At 42.8% G+C, this 25071-nt stretch overlaps 2 protein-coding genes across 2 annotated transcripts; both read left to right on the forward strand.

The window, feature by feature from the left end:
• The first annotated feature begins 3455 nt into the window (after positions 1-3455).
• On the forward strand, positions 3456-5474 carry LOC110497453 (lecithin retinol acyltransferase). The gene is made up of 2 exons (XM_036954375.1): positions 3456-4067; positions 4684-5474. Exons 1-2 carry the CDS (start codon positions 3516-3518, stop codon positions 4834-4836), a joined length of 705 nt encoding a protein of 234 aa, XP_036810270.1. The 5' UTR covers positions 3456-3515; the 3' UTR covers positions 4837-5474.
• A 667-nt stretch (positions 5475-6141) lies between these two features.
• LOC110497454 (lecithin retinol acyltransferase-like) lies at positions 6142-10685 on the forward strand. The gene is made up of 2 exons (XM_021573561.2): positions 6142-6645; positions 9275-10685. The coding sequence occupies exons 1-2, from the start codon at positions 6142-6144 to the stop codon at positions 9428-9430; spliced, it is 660 nt and encodes a 219-aa protein (XP_021429236.1). The 3' UTR covers positions 9431-10685.
• The last annotated feature ends 14386 nt before the right edge of the window (positions 10686-25071 follow it).

The following is a 25071-nucleotide window of genomic DNA, read 5'->3' on the forward strand; positions in this document are numbered from 1 at the left end:
GTATAGCTTCACTGTGATTTCCTGAAACCCGCAGGTTAACAGGAACAGTGCTGTGGGTAACTCTACCAATGGAGCGGCTGTCCAGTGCTCTAGCGTCCATGGGAACAGAGTGGAGTTGAGTGGGGATACCTAATTCAGAAACTAGGGCAGCGTCCATAAAACTCTCATCTGCCCCAGAGTCAATGAGCACCCGGAGAGACTGGTTTCCCCACAGCAGTTTCACAAAACAACTGAGTGCAGTTGATGGGAATTAGAGGATTCCCAGTCTGCCTCACCCGAGTACTTGTACCTACTAAAGAAATAGGTCTCTTACCCGGGCAGGTAGCTATATAATGTCCCACAGCACCACAGTACAGACACCTGTTGGAGCTTAGCCTATGTGAATGTTCCCTAGGTGATAATCTAGCTTTGCCCAGTTGCATAGGTTCTGGTGTATCTGACTCACCCGTCGCCGATGATTCTCGAGGGAACTCAGGTGGCTTCGGGTCTTCTCAGAAATACAGCCTTCGGGGACTTCCAAATTCCTTCGGAAATGAATGAGCAGCAGCAGATGAACAAGTGTGCCCAAGACCAGACCTCTCACTCCTGCGTTCCCGTAGACGCCCATCAATCCTAAGAGTAAGGGCGATAAGGGAATCAAGGCCAAGCGGTAACTCCCGAGCTGCTCGTCTTTTAGTTCCTCTGAAAGTCTGTGAAGGAAGGTATCGAATAGGGACTCCGGACTCCTGACACTATCAGCGGCCAACGTGGGAAAATCTACTGCGTAGACTGCCACACTACGGGAGTGTTCACGTAATTCAAGTAGTTTTCAGGCCGCCTCTCTCCCGGATACCGGAGAATCTAACACCTTCCTCACCTCTGCCATGAAATCTTCCAGATGACGACAAATGGCAGATTGTTGCTCCCAAACTTCTGTCGCCTGGGAGAGCACCCTTCCCAACATTAGCGTAATAATATACGCCATCTTCGACCGGTCCGAAGGGAACGAAGATGGCTGTAGCTCAAAAATAAGGGAGCACTGAGAAAGTAAACCCCGGCAGGTTCCAGGATCCCCAGAATATCACTCCGGAGGAGGTAAGCAGGGTTCTCGGGGAGCAGGGAGACAGCGTGGCGGAGATGGTCCAAGTCTGCTGGGTCTGTCATGGCCAGTTCATACCATAAGGGCACCGGGCAAGACCCAGATGCAGACATGGGAGGCAGATGGTTCGAGTCTCTGATATTTATTGTAATCCAAGGGGCAGGCAAGAGAATGGTCGTGGACAGGCAAAATATAATAACAAGGTCAGAGTGACACCTGGAGGGGTGGAGACAAGCACAAGGACAGGTGAAACAGATCAGGGTGTGACAGGATTACTATTGCAACAACACATCATCAGTAGGGTAAAACTAACCTGTCTTACAGCTCACCTGTCTTATTAGCACAATTTACGATCAAATCTGTGCACCAGAACTTTTTATAAATGAGGCACTTGGACTCTCATTTTTACCATTACAAAATGTCACATTACTTTCTAACAGGAGTTGGGTGCATTTAAACAGGTTCTGTTGGGATCGTTAGGCTATCTATCACTTCTCCAGGCACTGTCAAGATCTGATCATCTGTCCAGACTTAGACAAGCGCTGAACTGCAAATCCTGTTGGATTGGACATCTTAAGACACCAGTCAGTTAGGGTTGAGGGGAGTTTGATGTCAACATGCTCTTGACTTGCCCTGGATATGAGCACAACAGAACCCTTTTCTGACCCCAACAAGACCACTTCACATCTGCAGTCTTGTAAAGGTCAATGACGGTCAGACGTCAACTTTTAACCCCAAATATTTTTGTTGATAAGAGGCCGGTTAGAAGTTCATGCAAGACGTTTCGACTCCATCTTTGTTGACTTCTGAATTATACAACATCGACCCACTTTGGAGCCTTTAATCTGTCCAGACTTAGATAAACACAGACACTGAACTGCAAATCCTGTATTTTCTAACATCAACCCACTTTGGAGCCTTTGTTATGGACTCAGGACCTCAAGTTAATGTACAGTTTCAATGATAACATGATAATCCACTAGTTTTGGGGTTGAGGGGAGTCGTTGGAGTAAGAGTGAAGGCAGACCGAATATGGACTGACAGCGATAGCCCCCCAAAGCAGCCATCTTAAAACTCTGTTAGCCTCTATTTTGAAGGCAATAAAACCCAGTTCTCCTGTTCAACTTCAGCTACCATCACCTCATTCTTTAGGTAGTGAGCTAGCTAAGGAATGGACCCATTTACACTAACATATTATACATGTTAACAGGGAATGCTTGATGTTTGTACTTGACGTTCCGTTTCTTGGGGTCAAGGGGCACAAGTTTTTAATAAACACTTGACGTAGTTGTATCCATCCAGATTCCAGTTAACCTTGAAAACCTGAGGCGTTATAGGTCACACACTTATTTTGCTATACTCTGAAATGAACAGCCATGTATTCAGGTTGGTATATGTTGAAAGACATATCAAATGAGTTGAACTCCTTTCACCAAAGGAGCTATTCATGTCCAAACGATGAACGTGGAGCCAGTAGGATTTTATCAAGTAATCTGCTGGTCTATGGAATGCCACTTTGTTATCATATGCCAGTGTCAGGTAGCTAAATTGGATCACTGAATACAATATTTATATTCACGCTAAATGATCCTGGATTGGAGATAGTCCTAACAGACCCGCCACTATGAGTCAGCAAAGCAGGCCAAAAGCCTACGGTCTGCAAAGCAATCAACTAAATAGCCTAATTAGAGAATCTCACATTTCACAAACCAAGACCGACTACAGTACAAACAAAAGTCAACCATTTTACTCCAGGTCATTGGCAATGAATGGGATGGGAGAGGCTAACATGTTGGGGATACTGTACCGGGAGATACTGTAAATGAGTTAAAAATGGCTTGCTATGGCTCTCGACCTTTACTTAGGGATCTTTACAGTTGTTGTATTCTGAGGTAGATTCGATTAAAAGACAGTACAGGCCTAATAGGCCAGACAAGGTGCTCTTCAAAATGTTGTATTGATTGTCCCATAGGGCCTACTGTATATAATACAGGAAAAAAAAGAAAAATAAAGGAAAAATAAAGGAAAAACTTCAAGATTCTGGGCACAAGGTCATATTTTTTTTATTTGATAAATCTGCCTTTTTGATTATAAAATTGTAAATAAAAATATCTAATTTATTCGTTCAATATGATTCCAATGAGCCTGTAATTATAATTTGTATATCCTACAAATGTAATGGTTGTGAATTTAAATTACGCAAATCAACGTACATCTTCAGCGTAAACAAATTATTAAAAGTATAGTAAACAATATACCAAATTATGTAGACTAAAGGAAAAAGACATACGTGCCAAAAATACCATAGCAATGTCCTTTGTGGCCAATCGTGTCTTCGGGGTTTACCTTCGAGCTGCACTGTCCCCTCCTAGTGCACTTACGCATATAAACCCACTTCCAGACAACTCTCAGAAAACTTTGGACAGGAACTTTCAACATGTTCGACTCGTTGACATTTCTCGTCGAGAAGCTATCCCTTCTCTCCAACTTCAAACTTTTCGAGTTTAAATGGACGGATAGGAAACGCAATGAGGCGGGATGCAAAGAGCGCACGATGCACAGTCACGCGCCGTTGTCTCTCCAGAGAGGGGACCTTTTGGAGGTGCCGAGAACTTTGTTCACGCACTTCGGTATCTACTTGGGTGACAACAAAGTCGCTCACCTGATCCCGGATATCATGCCCGTGCTAACCAACGATAAGATGATCATCAAAACAGTTATCACAAATAAGAGACTCATCATGGGTTGCTTGTACAAGTGTGCCACGGTGCGCGTGGACACTTTGGAGGACTTTGTGTATGGCTCAAACATATTGGTGAATCATATGGATAGAAAATGCAAGGCGCAACAACCGTTCCCAAATGAAGAGGTTGCTGAGAGGGCAGAACAACTCGTCGGCGCCATCCCTTACAGTTTACTATGGAATAACTGTGAACATTTTGTTACATACTGCAGATACGGTTCCGCGAAAAGTCAGCAAACGGAAATGGTCATTCATTTTCCTTGCATTATTTCATTTATTTATTTAATTTTCACAATTACGTTGTGCATAAGTCTGGCCCCTTAACTTTTACGCTACAGGAGATAAATGCAGTGCCTTCTTAAAATATTTTGCCTCTGCATAACCAGTATCCCAGTGAGGACTGTTATCTTTAGATTATGGCATAGATAATGTTTTCAGAGATTTGCATTTACATTAATACCATCACAAATGTATTGAATTGTTGATTTAGGTTAGACCTGGTTGTATTACTTATTGGGAACAGCATCATCAACCTTTGACATTTCCAATCCCATATTTTCTATTTATATTCATGATAATGCATCCCCATTTGAAATTACATTATGCCATGGTTAATATAATAGGAAACTATATTCAGAAACATTGTGATTTATTCAGTGTTATGGAAAATACATATATTTGGGCTTTGGTTTGTTGTTATGGTGTTGTTTCATGCAAGGTCTTCTTCTCTCTTTTCTTCCATATTTCATAAAAGTTTAGACTTGTAACATAAAGAAATTGAATATGCCTAAAAATGAATTGTTCATAAAAGTCCTATACATACATGTTTATTAATTGCATTATTTATCTCCTTTCTATGCAGTTTTGTGAGTGCCTGAAATCCATCATCCAAGACCAGAGGAGTGTCTTTCTCAGCGTTCTCCTGGGAATGATCTACATCGTCTGCTTTGGCCTCGCACCTTCAACTACATTACCCACAACCCTCATCTCCTTCACTCTGTGGATGGCCGGCTGAGAGGCCAAAGTTCAAACCTTCAAACACTCCCGATGGACATTTCAATGGAAACTATTTAGGATCGTGTCTTTTCATTGGTCCTTGTGGTGACATTACTTGGCACCTCCCAACTCATACGCCTTTGGTATAGGCCTAAAGTGCCATATCATATAATAGGCCATTGTTACAGCAAGAGCTACTTTTGATTTGATACTGGCCAGCCAAAAGAAAACAGAGGGCAATGTGGTTGTAGGCCTAGCAATTTACATTTGAGTGTTCATGTCAACACTTACTGTATTGTATGTAGGCCATTAAGGCATTATAAAGCCTTTATAAAGGCCATATGATCCCTCTGTGACCGAAGTATCATCCCTACCCCCCCCCCCCCCCCCCCCCAAAAAAAATTGGCCAAGGCACATTTTCTACTTTTTAAATCTTACTGTGTAAGTCAATGTCGTCTAATCTGTAAATAATTTCATTTCTTCAATAATGATACTCTGGTCTAATTTTTTTTATATAGATACATTCAGTTTGAAACTCTAAGAGTACTACGCTGATTAATACAACACTTTTACGAATGTGTTTTGAGAGCAATTCATTTTGTTTTCCATCAAATACATTGTAAATATAAGAAATGTTAATAAAGATATTGGAGGTCATCATGTGGTTTGTTTTGGTCTGGTTTCAAGAACAATTTAAATAATTGACTGTATTTTTCAATACAGTTAGGTACATGCAATCACAGTGCATCTTAATACTCACATTGCATCTCTGTCAATACCACCCACAGCATTTTCAAATGATCATGTTATTGATGGAATATTGGCCGCATAAAATCCCCAATACATCCTTATAGTATTTCCAAACCCAAATACTTAATCATTTAAAGTAGATTTACGCAAGAGCCACACTCATAAAATAAACACATTATCTGGGTAGTATTTCTTAGTAATGACTATACTTTATTATTTTCTTTCTATTGTACCATATTCACAGTTCCAGACATATCAAGAGTGAGTCAGGATTGTACGGCTCAACCTGACTGTTTATTCAGGCTATAAAATATTTATGACCTTCTAAACTGGGGATTTGTTTTTCTGATTTGCCAATGACAGCCACATAGCCAGAACACTTCCCCCGATTAAACCCTCGGTTGTGAAATTAAGCCGCCCTCAAAACCACACGATTAGCAGAAAGCTCCTTTATTTCTGTCGAAATTGCACTGCAAAGTTGCGAAACCTCTAATCCCACGTGCTTGGCTCCTCCCAGACCCTTAGCCCCGATAAAACGGCCAGGTGTCGAACCGTTGAATATAGTTCTGCCACCATGATTACCTTCCTCCAACTCCTCAGCCTCTTCTTCATTGCTTCCAAAGTGGATGAAGAGGACAAGGACAAAGACTCTAAGTATGACCTGTCCTTGTACAAACGTGGCGACCTTTTGGAAGTTCCTAGAACTCTCTTCACCCATTTCGGCATCTACCTGGGCAACAACCGGGTGGCCCACTTCATCCCGGACATCCTTCCGGTATTCACCAAGAACAAGGCTGCCATCGGCAAGATGGTGACCAACAACCGGCTGATTCTAGGGGTGATCGCCAAGTCGGCGAGCGTCAGGGTGGACTCGTTGGCGGATTTCGCGTATGGCTCGGAGATCCTGGTCAACCACATGGACAAGCTGTGCAGCCAGCCCCCCCTGGAGGGGGACGAGGTGGCCAGGAGGGCAGAGAAGCTCATGGGCTCCATGACCTACAGTTTGCTGTGGTACAACTGTGAACACTTCGTCATGTACTGTCGCTATGGCATGGCCATCAGCTACCAGACCTACCAGGTGGAGTATGGGGTTCTCCTTTGTCAGAGCACACTGTTCTTACACGTTTTGGGGGTAGCATGTGATCGGAAAATCGATGGTGATTTCCCGGGCGACTAAGATCAGTCACTGCAAACTTCTCAGAGTGGAAGCCATCACGTGACACCCCCTCCAGGGGATAGCTGGGGGTAGTGAAGGAGATGTTAAGAAAACAATGCTTTAGTTGAGACTGTAGGAATAACATTGTGAACCATGAGCCAATAGTACACTTGGTGTTACATAATGCTCAGGGCAATGAACCAATTGGGAGGAGTTTTTTTAAATTTAACCCGGCAAGTCAAGAGTTATTGCTGGTTCAAATTACGGTCAGACAAAGTTTCGTAACACTATTTATATATTATTGAGTGAAGAACCTACTGAGACATATTAAAGTGAATCCCTGCCGATAAATACGTCGGGGATGCAAAAACAACATAAACGTATTGCTCAATGACTTGCATTAGTACATAGCTTTGCTGTTAGAGCGTTAGGCTACACACTAAACATTTATTGGAAGGAATCAGCTTTAGCACAGAGCATATAGTCTCTCCAGCCTTTTCGGGAAATGCCCCTTTTGGTACATTTTAGCCACAAAAGTGCCTCTATTTATCCAGTCACCTATGTCATAGGCTCAAAAAGGTCACACGGGAGAGATATTTTATGAAAGAAAAGAGTTTGAGCACGTGGGTTGCGTGGGAAATATGGCAGGTATTTCAATGAATTTGATGGAACGGACACAGATTACGGGAAAATAAAGTGTTGTCGTGAAGTTGACCTCAGTCACCTCACATGCCAAAGTTAATAAGCGGAAACATACATATAAGGGAAATTATTAGGATGAAACCTTTCTTCAACCGTCAGTTATGATTTGGTCTTCCAAGTGAAAGTGCTGTTTCACACTGACGTCGACTGATTATGTGGGGAAACTATGGTCAAATAGCGGCTTAGTTGCTCAACTCCTTTGTTTTTCGAGAATGGATTTACAACGTCTCTTGTATATATCGGCCTACTTAGGAGTAATTTAGAAACTTAGTTCAGATGATGGCAGTTGGCATACACTAGAGGGGGCTCATTTGTTCCAGCCCAGCAGTAAAACGCCCGGTTCAAAGGGTCATGATTCATGGACAAGCTCCTCAAAATCTCGAGAGCACAAAATGAGTGAGTGTCATCAGGCCCCATATTTATAAGGCATATCAGACTAGGAGTTCTACTCTATAATTAGATCCCTGTTATCCATGCATTATAATCTAAAAGTCAAAGCTGGTAATAGAGCAACACACCTAGTCACTCTTAGGAATACGGGCCCTGGTCTGAGTTCAGCAGGGCAGTGTTGTGGAACACTCAGAAATATATTGGGTAGAACAGACATGAAACCTCTCTGGCATGTAAGTAAGGAATCGGGTAAGCTCTAATCATGGCATTTCTATCTGAACACGACACAGGCGTGCTGGTACCAACGTCTAGTCTAGACATGCTGTGGTCACCCCTAGCACAGACGATAGCCAATCAATGTGGGAATACTGCAGACTGATGCAAAGTACTGCAAGATGAGAGCAGTTGAAAGGGTGTACATTACTCTGAAAAGGTCAGGGGGATAGATTGCTTTTAGGCCAATGAAAGGTGCACTCAAAGAGTGATTCTCTACCCTTCTCCAAAAGTGTGCACTTGCACACTCTCCGTCATGGATTCAAAAGCATCTGATTGGTGCAAGTAGGTAGTTACTAACCTTGGTTGAATCCATGAGAGGAAGTGTGAAAGTGCACGCTTTGTGAGAAGTGTGGAGAATTGGGACAAGTCACAGACTTGTTGAGTTGGACTGTAGTGCACTGGTGAGCAGCACCATCTAGTGTTAATGCATTAAAGACCCTCATTTTTTAAACCTTTATTTAACTAGGCAAGTCAGTTAAGAACAAATTCTTATTTTCAATGATGGCCTAGGAACAGTGGGTTAACTATCCTTGTTCAGGTGCAGAACGACAGATTTTTACCTTGTCAGCTCGGGGATTTGATCTTGCAACCTTCCGGTTACTAGTCCAACGCTCTAACCACTAGGATACCTGCCGCTCATGTGTGGCTGTTTGGCTGTGGTTGTTTACTGAAACAGTGGAGGGGTAACCACGGCTGTTGTTTGAGTCACAGTTTGCCACTTTAATGTAATATAAATCAGTAGGTCCTAGTACCCCTGGATGGGTACCACTGTTACACAGTACTTTATTAAATAGAGGTACTGTATTTATGGTTGAATCACAATGTTCTGTCAAATTAAGACACGTCATGCTGTTTCATAAATTGCTGTATCTTCATTGTAATTTGCCTCTTGGCCAGAGCTCCTTTAAAAGGAGATTTGCATCTCAATGGTTACAAATAGATGTGGATGAATAAATAAATAAAATTGACAATAACGATTAACCATTAGAATATCAGAGGCCCCAATTCAATCAAACAAAGACAAGGGCTTTCAAAGATAAAGGCAAAGAGCACTCCTCTTTTTCACTCAACGTTAATATAATATGATTTTGAGTGTTAAAACACTCACAAGCTTTCATTCATCTTGTGGATTTAAAATAATCTGTAAAGGATACTTACTCTTGTTTCATCCTCTCTCCTGCAGTTCTGTTTGACAGTGAGGAAGATCATCTGCAGCAGGATGAACGCCTACCTCACAGCTCTGTGTGGAACGGGCACCGTGTTATACCTGGGCTCCGTAACGCTGCTCAACACAGTACCCACCCTGCTCGTCCCCTTCACCATCTGGATGGCATCGTAAAAACGGCCACAGACACACAGAGAGGCTCATTGACATGACTGCGGAATATGGAAGGCTTAAATCATGTCCCACTATCAGTATCACTGTTCATGGAAAAAAAAAAAAAGCATTGTGGGAAATGTCACGTTTGTGTTGATAGTCATTTTTATTAGACATATTATTATTAAACATATTATATTAGTTTAACGTTTTTTTTATAGAAGAGTAACCATCTTACACATCTGGTATTTACTGTGTATAACAGTCTTTAAATGGACAGCCATGTTATTTAAAAAAAAAAGTTGTTCCTGATAAAGGCATTGTTTTGACAGTATATAATGGACATCATGGCCTTTATGGTCACAATTATACAGACAATAATGACATTGGGACAGGATGGACAAGGTGGAATTTGACACTGTTATTTCCATACTCCGACAGGGTGAATGTACTGAACTATGGCTTTCAACTAAATTCACACGCCTACTCTCCCTTGCGCAACTTTTCAATTAGCCTATTGTATCTGACTACTTCTTTATTTAATACTAAATTGTGCAAATGTTCTTCTCCTGTTGTTGCCCTTACCTATACTCCCAGTAGATAACACTGTAAGTAACATTGCCACGCTTCTGAATGAATGCATTCTTTTGGAATACATGGGGAGACAAGTCTACGGGGAAATCCCAGGCTCTGAATATAGAAGTCCCAGAAATATGCTCAATTTGTGCTCAATTCTCAGCCATTATTGTTTGTAGTGGTTTCAGCATGGTTCAAGCATGGTTGAAAGTGTCTCTGCTACTGTAGTGATAAGAAGCAGTGTTTTCTCAGTCGGCGATATCCTTTCCATCCATTTCGGTCTCCCACTGGCCTATTTAGAAATAATAACAAACCAGTGCAAAAAAATGTAAGTTCAGAAGTAATCTGATGCCAACAGTGCTGACATTTCCTTTCCTAATATGGCATATCGGATGGCAAATTGAACTCATGACTGCAGTAAACATAACGTACATGTAAACATTGGATTTTAAGGATGATTAAACATTCAATTATGAAAGTATTTGCGGAATCGGAGGAGACAAAACACTGAGATTGCATTACATGGGTTTGTGAGTAAATTTCTTCTTCCTGTTACTGAGGACACTAGACATTCACGTGTAATACATGTGTTGTTACGACAGTACTGGGACATACTGTGTGCCCAGAAACACTAATTTAAAAGAGCATTTTACTGAGAAAAAAATATTTATCATATATTTCAAATTTAAAAAGGCTTTCTATTCCGTGAATGTTCTCAAGTTATAATTATTTAGCACATACAAGCCCCATAGCTATACTAACAGCGGGCCTGTGATTACTTCCTGTCAAAACACATCATTTAAATGACCCACCATTAGGTGAGCTCTGCATGTGCAAAATAAGGATAATTGGTGAACGAATGAGAAATATCTAGAACATTTGGGAAACACACCCTTTTTTAAAGGTTCAATATAAAGACATTGTCAGGCCTTTCCTGCATGCAAAAAAATTATAATAGGTTGCCTAATTTCAGCTTATGTGACAAACACTAAACTTAAGAACAGGAAGCATAGAAATAGGGCACATAGAATAGAGCTACAGCTTCTTAGACTTGCTTTCAATTAGAATGACAGATCTACAAGTATAATTTCTATGTGAATTTGGTCAGGTCACTCAAAAAGTTAGATATTGCAGCTTTAAATGTCAGTTTAAAAGAAAAAAGAAGTAAAATGCCTCTAACACTTCCTCTCAAAGATACAGTACACCCAGTCTAAAATGACACGCATCATCTAAAATTATCAATGAAAAAGTCTCTTTCCATTTACCTCATTAGAAATCGCAATACTGCCTTGCTTTTACAGTGCTCAATCATCGAGGGATAATGAAAGAAAAAAAATGCCAGTGGGTGGTGGTTGACTCTCAGTGGTAGTTAGGTGGCCACTTCACTAAGTTCTCATATCATTTCCGTGGAAGATTCTGGCCACGTGTAATGGACACAAATCTCTCTCCCTTGCTCTCCCTATCTCTTGCTTTTTGTCTTTCACTCTCCCTCCCTCCCTCTCACTTTCTCCCTCTCCCTATACAACCCAGGCAGATGGCTGACTGCAAAGAAGAAAATTGCAGTTGGAATAATCAACATTCTATCCCGGTGGGGTCTGTGTGGGACCCTCCATAAGGCAAACACTGAGGGGTAATATAGCCTACTGGTAATAGTGCACAACGGAATGGTCTCGCGGTTTAATAACCAAGCAGTGACTCGCTCACTCAATATCTGGATAATTTGGTGAATTTTTCATGACAGCTGGATCCAGAGTTCTGAGTTATTCTGTTGTTATTTTTTAACCCAAGAAATATAAGAAACACTAACATAAAGTGTCTTAAGAGGGCAATGGGCCACCACGAGCCAGAACAGCTTCAATTCACCTTCGCATAGAGGAGGGATGCCACACCAGTCTTCCCTGAGAAATTCCATCATGTGGTGATTTGTTGATGATGGCGGAAAACACTGTCTCAGGCGTCGCTCCAGAATCTCCCATGGGCTCAATTGGGTTGAGATGTGGTAACAGACGGCCATGGCATATGGTTTACATCATTTCCAGGCTCATCAAGTCATTCAGTGACCACTCGTGCCCTGCGGATGGGGGGGAATTGTCATCCTATGGGGGCAGAGCCATGGTAGCCAAAATAATGGCCTGCCCCAGCATTTTCTATACATGACCCTAAGCATGATGGGATGTTAATTGCTCAATTAACTCCGTAATCACAACTGTGATGGAAGCACCTGCTTTCAATACACTTTGTATCCTTCATTTACTCAAGTGTTTCCCTTATTTTGGCAGTTAACTGTAGCTAAGTCATTAGCAGCCAGTGGTATTATACACAACATCGCTCAATTCCCCCTTGGATAAGAGAAGCGAGGCTAATTGAATCTACCTTCTAATTAGTTTGTTTTGCGAAATCTGTTTCATTCCTTAAAGCTCGACGTCATAGGAGGTGCAAACAACAATGATTGCACATCATTGCATGTGTGATAGACAGCAGAGTATGTACTAGTGTTATTATTTGTTGTTGGTATAACGCTGGATGCTCATTTTCTCAACACAAAAACAACAACAGACGTGCCAGTGGCTCCGTTTCACCTATCGCAGATCTCAGCTTTAATCGCATGTGAATATTACAGACAGCCCCAAGGCCTTGCCATATAAATTGGCCGCCAAGGTCGTCAAAAGTAACTTCACTGGAGTGTGGACAAGTGGGATTTTGCTAGATCCTGCTATTTTGATTGGTTGGATTAAGCACGATGTCCCCATAAAATGTCTTGTATTTTAAGCCGCTACTTTTCTGAACTCGAGGTGACACTTCAAGACACTTTTCGGCAACGGAAAACCTAGTTATCACGGTGCAAATGCCTGCTATTTCCATTTGGCTGCTAGGCCCGTAAAAGGGTACACATGACATTACCGAATCTCCACTTCAGCTACAAACCTACAATACACTATGATCTATAACATGGTATGATACCATTTTATTATAAACGTCTCTTCCTCCAATATTCGCCCTAGGTCCAGAAAAATCAGCCAGATTTATGCCCCCCCACAGACCCTTGGTGGAGGCGGCCAGGTAGAGAGCATCAATAGTAAGAGAACATTACCTACCCACGTCAAGGGCACGAATCCGGGAGAGGCACACAATGCTATTGATTTAGTGGTTCTGTGTATCACGCCTACAATTTACTGGAACCATATGGAGGGAGGGCAGTGCGGTAACAACCTCTGCTAAGCTGGAGTGGAAATCCCGGGGCCTTGCCACGAGCACACTTCTTGTTATGTAGCCTATGTGCTGTGTATCTTCCATTCATTAGAGCCACTGTAGGGAGAGCGGAGGCTGGAGTCTCTTCTGCAATTACAAGGCTTTGAAACGGTTGCCTGTTCCTGTTTGTCGCCTTCTTCAATTGTCATCGGGCATGATCCGAGATCCTTCTGTTTCTTTTATATGACTGTAAACACTGTGGCAGCTTTAAGGAAGGACACTAGGTTTCATTTAAGAGTTGATTCTTGGGAGCTGTCCTCAAGCAGCCTCCTGAACCGTTCCAGATGAATGAGGTGTCAGGCCCAATGCTGTGTAGCCCGGGTGAGGACCGAGGAGAAGGTAATGAAAGGAATCCCATCAGGTATCACTCCCAATTCAATAGACGCCATTGTGGAAAGGTGATTTCGGTTCCGTATCACAGTTGCGTGTTGTGCTATCGACCATATGCCTCTCTGGTGATCTCAATGCTCTTGGCACATCATTTTAAACCAAAGCCAAAGGTAAGATCAAGTTTAAAACACACTGACCTGCTTTGAACTGTCTATCTGGCCAATGATATTCTAATAAATGTCTGTCAGAGATGTTGTATTCACCTAATATCATACACATGACAATATGGCTTTCATCTAACATGGACAAGTACATGATAAATACCCATCTGGCAAAAATGGAGAGTCCAAGACCTGTTTGTGGACGTCAACATTTACAAGCAGGAATGTGGTTAAAACATGCAAAGCTGTCAGGTCGTCTTCATTTGGCCTGTGGCTAATGCAAAGCTGCTAGTAATTAAACATGAATATGGTAATGTCAATTGATTTGAAGCGCAAACATTTTCTTTGCATTCGGGCCAATAATTGAATTCTCCAGTTGACATGAATCTGTGATCTGTGTAGCTGAATTCTGTCTGGGTCCTGGGCAAGAACATTTGACACCATCATCTTGGCAGCTGAGAGAAAATGTTGCTAAAAATACTAACTACCTATGTCGCGAAAATTCGTAATTTTTTTTAGCACAGGCCTATTTATTTCTGCAACAACACACTCATCACATATTGTAAGCAAGCTAGTGTCCTCTTAAAAACATTGTCATCGGGAAAAGAGGGTAGTCTGTCAGCTGATCATTGATCATTTATGTAAATCTGCTAGCTAGCTCGCTCAATATTTGTTTTTACTGATTGTGATTTACCTTCAATGCTCTTAAATAATAACTTCAAAATATAGCCTAAAATTCATTATCTTCTAACTCATGATATATGGCTGGCATGGCTTGGATATTTCAGTCAATATGGTGGTTAGCTAGAGTCTACACAACTCGTGTTCAGTGCTTAATTTGTAAATTGGGAGGTGCCGGAACAAAAAGTGAGCGAGAGAGTGGGGTGACCTGGGGAGGAACAGGAACAAAAAGTGAGCGAGAGAGTGGGGTGACCTGGGGAGGTACAGGAACAAAAAGTGAGAGAGAGAGTGGGGTGACCTGGGGAGGTACAGGAACAAAAAGTGAGCGAGAGAGTGGGGTGACCTGGGGAGGTACAGGAACAAAAAGTGAGCGAGAGTGGGGTGACCTGGGGAGGTACAGGAACAAAAAGTGAGCGAGAGTGGGGTGACCTGGGGAGGTACAGGAACAAAAAGTGAGCGAGAGAGTGGGGTGACCTGGGGAGGTACAGGAACAAAAAGTGAGCGAGAGAGTGGGGTGACCTGGGGAGGTACAGGAACAAAAAGTGAGCGAGAGAGTGGGGTGACCTGGGGAGGTACAGGAACAAAAAGTGAGCGAGAGAGTGGGGTGACCTGGGGAGGTACAGGAACAAAAAGTGAGCGAGAGAGTGGGGTGACCTGGGGAGGTACAGGAACAAAAAGTGAGTGAGAGTGGGGTGACCTGGGGAGGTACAGGAACAAAAAGTGAGCGAGAGAGTGGGGTGACCTGGGGAGGTGCCGGAACAAAAAGTGAGCGAGAGAGTGGGGTGACCTGGGGAGGTACAGGAACAAAAAGTGAACGAGAGAGTGGGGTGACCTGAGGAGGTACAGGAACAAAAAGTGAGCGAGAGAGTGGGGTGACCTGGGGAGGTACAGGAACGCACTTCATGGGTGGATCGGCCTTCTGCATACTGCAGAGGGGCCAGACCATATTTTATTAGGGGAAAAAAATACATAATTGTACAGTTGAAGTTGGAAGTTTACATTCACTTATGTTGGAGTCATTAAAACTTGTTTTTCAACCACTCCACAAATTTCTTGTAAACAAACTATAGTTTTGGTACGTCAGTTAGGACATCTACTTTGTGCATGACACAAGTAATTTTTCCAACAATTGTTTACAGATCGATTATTTCACTTATAATTCACTGTATCACAATTCCAGTGGGTCAGAAGTTTACATACACTAAGTTGACTGTGCCTTTAAACAACTTGGAAAATTCCATAAAATGATGTCATGGCTTTAGAAGCTTCTGATTGACTCAAATGATGTCAATTAGCCTATTGGAAGTGTACATGTGGATGTATTTCAAGGCCTAACTTCAAACTCAGTGCCTCTTTGCTTGACATCATAGGAAAATCAAAAGAAATGAGCCAAGACCTCAGAAAAAAAATTGTAGACCTCCACAAGTCTGGTTCATCCTTGCGAGCAATTTCCAAATGCCTGAAGGTACCACGTTCATCTGTACAAACAATAGTACGCAAGTATAAACACGCTGGGACCACACAGCCATCATACCGCTCAGGAAGGAGACGCGTTCTGTCTCCTAGAGATTAACGCACTTTGGTGTGAAAAATGCAAATCAATCCCAGAACAACAGCAAAGGACATTGTGAAGATGCTGGAGGAAACAGGTACAAACGTATCTATATCCACAGTAAAACTAGTCCTATATCGACATAACCTGAAAGGCCGCTCAGCAAGGAAGAAGCCACTGCTCCAAAACCGCCATTAAAAAGCCAGACTTCGGTTTGCAACTGCACATGGGGACAAAGATGGTACTTTTTGGAGAAATGTCCTCTGGTCTGATGAAGCACAAATATAACTGTTTGGCCATATCGAACATCGTTATGTTTGGAGGAAAAAGGGGGAGGCTTGCAAGCCGAAAATCACCATCCCAACTGTGAAGCACGGGGGTGGCAGCATCATGTTGTGGGGGTTCTTTGTTGCAGGAGGGACTGGTGGAATTCACAAAATAGATGGCATCATGAGCAATTGAAAATTATCTGGATATATTGAAGCAACGTCTCAAGACATCAGTCAGGAAGTTAAAGTTTGGTTGCAAATTAGTCTTCCAAATGGACAATGACCCCAAGCATACTTCCAAAGTTGTGGCAAAATGGCTTAAGGACAACAAAGTCAAGGTATTGGAGTGGCCATCACAAAGCCCTGACCTTAGAACTGAAAAAGTGTGTGCGAGCAAGGAGGCCTTACAAACCTGACTCAGTTACACCAGCTCTGTCAGGAGGAATGGGCCAAAATTCCCCCAACTTATTGTGGGAAGCTTGTGGAAGGCTACCCGACACGTTTGACCCAAGTTAAACAATTTAAAGGCAATGCTACCAAATACTACACTGCTCAAAAAAATAAAGGGAACACTAAAATAACACATCCTAGATCTGAATGACTGAAATATTTGTATTAAATACTTTTTTGTTTACATAGTTGAATGTGCTGACAACAAAATCACACAAAAATTATCAATGGAAATCAAATTTATCAACCCATGGAGGTCTGGATTTGGAGTCACACTCAAAATTAAAGTGGAAAACCACACTACAGGCTGATCCAACTTTGATGTAATGTCCTTAAAACAAGTCAAAATGAGGCTCAGTAGTGTGTGTGGAATCCACGTGCCTGTATGACCTCCCTACAATGCCTGGGCATGCTCCCGATGAGGTGGCGGATGGTCTCCTGAGGGATCTCCTCCCAAACCTGGAATAAAGCATCTGCCAACTCCTGGACAGTCTCTGGTGCAATGTGAGACTGGATGGAGCAAGACATGATGTCCCAGATGTGCTCTATTGGATTCAGGTTTGGGGAACGGGCGGGCCAGTCCATAGCATCAATGCCTTCCTCTTGCAGGAACTGCTACAACACTCCAGCCACATGAGGTCTAGCATCGTCTTGGATTAGGAGGAACCCAGGGCCATCCGCACAAGCATATGGTCTCACAAGGGGTCTGAGGATCTCATCTCAGTACCTAATGGCAGTCAGACTACCTCTGGCGAGCACATGGAGGGCTGTGCGGCCCCCCCAAAGAAATGCCACATCACACCCTGACTGACCCACCGCCAAACCGGTCATGCTGGAGGATGTTGCAGGCAGCAGAACGTTCTCAACGGTGTCTCCAGACTGTCACGTCTGTCACATGTGCTCAGTGTGAACCTGTTTTCATCTGTGAAGAGCACAGGGCGCCAGTGGCGAATTTGCCAATCTTGGTGTTCTTTGGCAAATGCCAAACGTCCTGCACGGTGTTGGGCTGTAAGCACAACCCCCACCTGTGGATTTCGGGCCCCCATACCACCCTCATGGAGTCTGTTTCTGACCGTTTGAGCAGACACATGCACATTTGTGGCCTGCTGGAGGTCATTTTTCAGGGCTCTGGCAGTGCTCCTCCTTGCACAAAGGCGAAGGTAGCGGTCCTCCTGCTTGGTTGTTGCCCTCCTTCGGCCTCCTCCACGTCTCCTGATGTACTGGCCTGTCTCCTGGTAGCGCCTCCATGCTCTGGACACTACGCTGACAGACACAGCAAACCTTCTTGCCACAGCTCACATTGATGTGCCATCCTGGATGAGCTGCACTACCTGAGCCACTTGTGTGGGTTGTAGACTCCATCTCATGCTACCACTAGAGTGAAAGCACCGCCAGCATTCAAAAGTGACCAAAACATCAGCCAGGAAGCATAGGAACTGAGAAGTGGTCTGTGGTTATCACCTGCAGAACCACTCCTTTATTGGGGGTGTCTTGCTAATTGCCTATAATTTCCACCTGTTGTCTATTCCATTTGCACAACAGCATGTGAAATGTATTGTCAATCAGTGTTGCTTCCTAAGTGGACAGTTTGATTTCACAGAAGTGTGATTGACTTGGAGTTACATTGTGTTGTTTAAGTGTTCCCTTTATTTTTTTGAGCAGTGTATATATATATATATATATATATATATATATATATATATATATATGCATGTATGTGTGTGTGAATAACTATCTTACTAAAATTTACAAAATGGTGAGTAAAGGGTTTGTAAATGCCTTTAAAATAAAGTGTTACCCTAGGGGGTTGTTGGGCCCAGTACATGCAGTGTGGTCCCCTGGTCTTCCTGTCCCAGTGATGCTAGGCTGCGGCAGTCAAGTGTAGTGGGCGTTGGGAGAAAACACATACACACAGAGAGCGAAAGAGTGATAGAGAGAGACACATGTAACGCCAATTTATTTATATTTTATATTATTATATTTTACCTATATGTAATACTAATTAACCATTATGTATGACAGCCAGGCATTTATATTTGCAATATAAGTAGCTAGGCTTTCATGCGCCAATGGTCATCTATTAGGTATTCATTCAGTAGTCTATCTTCATAATCTAATAAATGTGTTTATTCATTCACAACTAGGATATTGCTGGGCCCAGCACAGGCAGTGTGGTCCCCTGGTCTTCTGGTGCCAGTGCTGTGGAAAAGGATGCTAGGCTTAGCAGAGAAAGCTCAGAGGTGAGTGCAGTGGAGGTAGGAAGAAAACAAAGAGACACAGATCAAATAAAATCTTATTAGTCACATGCATCAAATACAACAGAGATTGCACGTTTGCTAGCAGAATGGAAGGAAGTGGGGATTTATTCGATCGCCTACGAATTCTCAGAAGGCAGCCCGCCCTCCGGCGATTCTGCCAGTCCGTGCTGAGTAATCACAGTCCTGATGTCCAGAAGTTATTTTCGGTCATAAGACGGTAGCGGCAACATTATTTACAAAATAAGTCATTTTTATTTATTTACAAACAACGCAAATGAACAAACAAAGAAACAAAATCGGATGGGGGCACGTAAAACATCTGCCTTCTTCTCCGGCGCAATTTTGTACTGTCAGTTCCTTAATATGTTGGCTCTATATGAATGAAGGTTCCGGGAGCACCCTGAGGGCATTGAGAGCATTTCGGGGTTGGATGTATTTTAATTTTGAACAGCGTGTGCGGTGTAAGATAAGATCTATATCATTTTTGTAGTAATTGCTTTTGGTATGTGTCAAGTACAATAAAAATGTATTTTGACAAAATACATTGTAGCTGCAGCAGCCAATTAGAAGACTTGGAGGCGTGGCGTGTTGGGGTCTTTTTGGCCTACCATGAGACAGATTGTATTGTGTTGTGTTCTGTGATACATATTTATTCCCCCCCCCCATATGGGTTCTTCGTTTGGTTGATTCGCGTGGTTAAGCATCATTAGGTGAGCTTGTTGAGCTTGTTCAAAGAGCAGGACTCTGCAAGACTTTGACCAGGTAATACCAGTTAGCCTTGATGGTTTAATCTGAAGAATGTCAAGACACCGTATCCACAAAGCCCTTATCGAAGTGTTTGAAGCGTTGGTTCCCCCACTACAGAGGCTTCTAGTTGTAACTTTACCTCCCTCAACAGCATTGCCTACATTTCGACCTTGGCACAGAGAACCAGAAAGTGACACAAAGGGTGAAAAGGTAGTTGTGGCAACCTTCGCTATGATCTGACTCCCGCCTCGTGTTCTCTGCAGTCCTGCGTGATGGACTGATCCGACTGCCTGAAATCTTTAGAAATGGCGAGTGCAGCTCGCTTTCTGCCGCGGCTTTATTAAAAGCGAGGGGTGAACGCCGTGCGGCCGCAGTGGCAGTAATTACGATACATTTTGTTCCCGAGATAAGGTCTGCCAGATAGCACATAGCCCATTAGCCCCGGCCATGAGAAACCATGTGGATGGCAACACTAGGCTAAACTGATTATACACACACTGGAAACACGGTGCCAGTCGCCTAGTCGATGGACCCCGTTCGTCATGTTATGAATGCAAATTGGCCAGTTATTTTCCTATGATGAAGATGATTGAAGTTCGACCGTCGGGATGATTCAATTTAGGTTCACAGAGTAGAGCCTTGGAAATTGGAGGTGAGGCTAGAGATGGAACTAAAGTGGATTAGCACGGCGTAACCCTCAAAAACCTGCCTAAATGACCACACCGCCGTATGAAAAGACCACACCTTGAGTTTTTCATTACTCTTGAGCTCAAAATCGCTCAATTGATACTGCTTGAGAGGTCTCGGGCCAAAGTTGTCATCAGAACAGCTGTCAAACTGACATGAAGTGTTGGCGGTATTGTGTAAGATCCTATCATGTTTGCCCCAAGAGCATTAGGTGTACCCGCTGATGTCATAGGCCTCTTGAGCAATCTCTATAAGAAAAACCCAACGTATTGGAAATGCAATGAAAGCAGTCAGAGCAATATGTAACACAACATCCATCTTGAACTGCAGCGGCCTTCACCATTCATAGCAGTTAGTCTTACGGATGTAAACAATAGGAATTACCGCCCTGTACATCTTACTGTCTGTCGGGTTCAGACCGTGTGTCACATCTGTTCATTTAGATAGACTGTAGGCCTTCTGAGAATCGATGTAACTGTTTACTGCCTCATCCCTTGTGCTTACGTCCTGTTCTCATACAATTGAGCTCATTGATAGCAATCCATTTCATTCCATTCATTTTCTCGGCACAAATTACAATCTATATCGTCATCCTGCCGTCTATGAGGACAATATATTATAGCACTCCCTGCGCTTGAAAATCAGCTCTCTGTCTCCCATCGTGTTCATTACAAACAGGTGATATTGGGGCATTGTGTTATTTAATGGACTAGATTAAGAGCCCCTGACACCGGGGCTACTGCAGTCTGCACTTGGGTCTTACCTTGCTTCCTGATAGACATGGTATATTGCTGATGGACGGCTATACCTCCAAGAAGTCTCAATAAACAGACACTTGAACAATTATGTTTCACCTGCTTTTCAGACCTATGGCTAACAAACATTGGGCATAGCTAAGTTATTTTTTCACAAAATCTACATGACAGCTCTCCAAGAACAGGGTTGGAGAGCCCTGGATTAGTCAGATTGACACAATTGTGGCTAAATTACAAGGAAACTTAGTTAACTTGTTTGTGGTTTGCAGCATCTGCCTGACTGGCCTGCCCTGAAGGTGCAGAAGAGCTCTCCTTTTAGAGACTGTGGCCATATCTGAGAGGTGTTTCAGAATACCACTTTATATTACAATGTACAGGCTTGCGTTAGCCAAGGTTTCTACGCTAGCCTGTTTGTTTAGGGGGATTTCATACCCTCTTCTGGCTACGACTTGTAAGTCTTCTGGGAATTCTTTGATTTTAAAATGAGACAATGGGGCTTCTTGCTCGCAAGTTGACATTCACTTTAAAACGAGGTCAACAACCACGTGTACTTGTTTGAGTGGTTTGCAAGCCAGTCGGAGGAATTTGCCAGAGCCTATGGGCTCTAATGCATGTTATAATTGCCTTGAAGTGCTGAAGCTCTCAGTATGCCCCATGTATTCATCACTTCATGGTTTGTGTCATTATTTAACCATCTGCGTATTAGTACCAAGGGCTTTGGCTATACGGAGGCTTGGCAGACTAACTTAATTTGAGGCCACGTGAGGTCTTGAACCATAATGGTGGCAACAGAACTAGAGGCGCAATTACCTGCGGCACGGCCTGACATGGATCAACTCCATGGTTTCCCTTTGTTAAAGTCTCATTGTCTCCTGATTATTGCATTTCCTGTCAGTAGCCTACGGAGGAACCGTGCAGACTCAGCAGTGGCTTTCACATCAGTACCGGTCCATAGAGGCACATTCAGAGCAGAATGGGAAATTAGAAAAACGGGTGTTAAATAAAAACAGACAATATTATATATCATTTGACTTTACAAACTTCTATGTTGTAGGCTATTTAGATTACAAACACCGCATGTCAACTTTTAGATCTTATGTGGCAGGGCTTGCAAACTATCCCAGATTACATGGGGAAAACAAGCATTTCGGTACAGCCGCAATAACATCTGCAGAACACGTGTGACAAATCAAATTTGATTTGAAACAACAGCCGTGAGCTGCTCAGTGACACGGGCCTACTGGATGTGGCCTGCCAAGTTATACAGCTGCACCATTGAGAGCATCTTGACTGGCTACATCACCGCTTGGCATTTGACTAAAAAGCACTATAGAGGGTAATGCGTATGGTCCAGTACATCACTGGGGCTGAGCTCCCTGCCATCCAGGACCTCTATACCAGGCGGTGTCAGAGGAAGGCCCCTAAAAATTGCCAAAGACTTCAAGTCATAGACTGTTCTCTCTGCTACCAACAGGACCCTGAAAAGCTTCTACCCCCAAGCCATAAGACTGCCGTTTTTGAAGCATCACATGCGTTTCTGCTACTGTTTACTATCTGTCACTTTATTTCTGGTTATATGTACATATCTACCTCAATTACCTCGTACCCCTGCACATTGACTTTGACTCGGTACTGGTACCCATTGTATAGAGCCAAGTTATTGTTACTCATTGTGTATCTGTTATTACTTTTCTATTATTTCACCATTTTCCTTCTCTGCATTGTTGGGAAGGGTAAGTAAGCATTTCACTGTTAGTCCACGACCTGTTGTCGGCGACGCATATGACGAATACAATATGATTTGATTTAGATGACGGTTGCATCAACGCAGCCCTTAGCTGCTTTAAAAAACAAATCAGATTGCATGCTGATAACTTGCAACAGGTAGTTTACCTCAGGCACATCTTCTGGATGATATTAGCCGTGACGTTGTCGTACTACGAGTCTGAGTTTCAATGCGTGAGTTTGAACTGGAAATGGATGAGAAATAATTCATCGTTAAGGCATAGACTTTCTCCCTCGAGGCAATGAGGGGGGTTTGATTAATCTGGCCCGGGGTACACCGGGCTATGGCCCGTCGCGTCGCGTCATCAGGCGAAAGCAGGGGAAGAGGTGCGCATTTCTAAAATCAAACAGTAATCTGCCCTCACGTCCGGAGAGCTACTGGGTGTGCAGGCTTTTGATCAAGCACTGCTCAAAAACAGAGACAGTTGATCAAGGTCTGGTTGAGCAGCTCATTACTAAAATGTGGTTTGTTAGAGGGGGACTGGAATAAAAACCTGTACACCCATTAGCTCTCCTGGAGGAGGGTTTACTACCCTTGATGTAAAACATTGCAACATTACGATCAAATTAGTTTTATGCCTTTCGAAATAATTTGGCTCCTTCAATATATCAAATGGCTATGGTAGGCTACAAATATTTTTATTCAGCTGAAGCATGCCCACACATTTTCAGGAAATGTATATTTTCTAGTTTATGCATCTTTATCTTAGAAGTGTTTATTTTGCAAGCTGACTAGCATCTATTGACTTGCAATGTCCAATACACTGGATACTTAAATCAACTGGAAGTATCTACAGTGCATTTGGAAAGTATTCAGACCCCTTGACTTTTTCCACATTTTGTTACGTTACAACTTTATTCTAAAATGTATAAAGTTTTTTTCCTCATCAATGTACACAAAATACCCCACAATGACAAAGCAAAAAACATTTTTAGTTTAGCTAATTTATTACAAATAAACTGAAATATCACATTTACGTAAGTATTCAGACCCTTTACTCAGAACTTGCTGAAACACCTTTGGCAGCAATTACAGCCTCGAGTCTTCTTGGGTATGACGCTACAAGCTTGGCACACCAGTATTTTGTGAGTTTCTCCCATTCTTCTCTGCAGATCCTCTCAAGCTCTGTCAGGTTGGATGGGGAGAGTTGTCTCTCCTGAGATGTTCAATTCAGTTCAAGTCCGGGCTCTGGCTGGGCCACTCAAGGACATTCAGAGACTTGTCCCGAAGCCACTCCTACGTTGTATTGGCTGTGTGCTTAGGGTCGCTGTCCTGTTGAAAGGTGAACCTTCGCCCCAGTCTGAGGTCCTGAGCACTCTGGAGCAGGTTTTCATCAAGGATCTCTCTGTACTTTGCTCCGTTCAAATATTTGTTTTGTTCGATAACGCCCATAATTTATGTCCAAATACCTCCTTTTTGTTCGCGCCTTTGGTTCCAAAATCCAAATTGATGACGCGCAGGCCAGACGAAAAGTCAAAAAGTTCCATTACAGTTCGTAGAAACATGTCAAACGATGTATAGAATCAATCTTTAGGATGTTTTTAACATAAATCTTCAATAATGTTTCAACTGGAGAATTCCTTTGTCTGTAGAAATGCGATGGAACGCAGCTAACTCTCACGGGGGTGCGCCAGAGTGCGCTTGTGGCACTCTGCCAGAGCCCTGACTCAATCAGCTCTTATTCCCTCATCCTTCACAGTAGAAACATCAAACAAGGTTCTAAAGACTGCTGACATCTAGTGGAAGCCTTAGGAAGTGCAATATGACCCCATAAACACTGTATATTGGATCGGCAAACCTACAAACCTCAGATTTCCCACTTCCTGGTTGGGTTTTTTCCCAGGTTGCCGCCTGCCACACGAGTTCTGTTATACTCACAGACATTATTCAAACAGTTTTAGAAACTTCAGAGTGTTTTCTATCCAAATCTAATAATATGCATATATCTTAGCTACTGGGACTGAGTAGCAGGCAGTTTACTCTGGGCACCTTATTCATCCAAGCTACTCAATACTGCCCCCAGTCATAAGAAGCTAAATTCATGTTAAAAGACTGATGTATTTGGTATTTTATTAGGATCCCCATTAGCTGTTGCAAAAGCAGCAGCTACTCTTCCTGGGGACCACACAAGACATAATACAGAATAACATAATACAGAACA

This window comes from Oncorhynchus mykiss, chromosome 19 (assembly GCF_013265735.2).
Source record: "Oncorhynchus mykiss isolate Arlee chromosome 19, USDA_OmykA_1.1, whole genome shotgun sequence".
NCBI classification, from domain to species: Eukaryota; Metazoa; Chordata; class Actinopteri; order Salmoniformes; family Salmonidae; genus Oncorhynchus; species Oncorhynchus mykiss.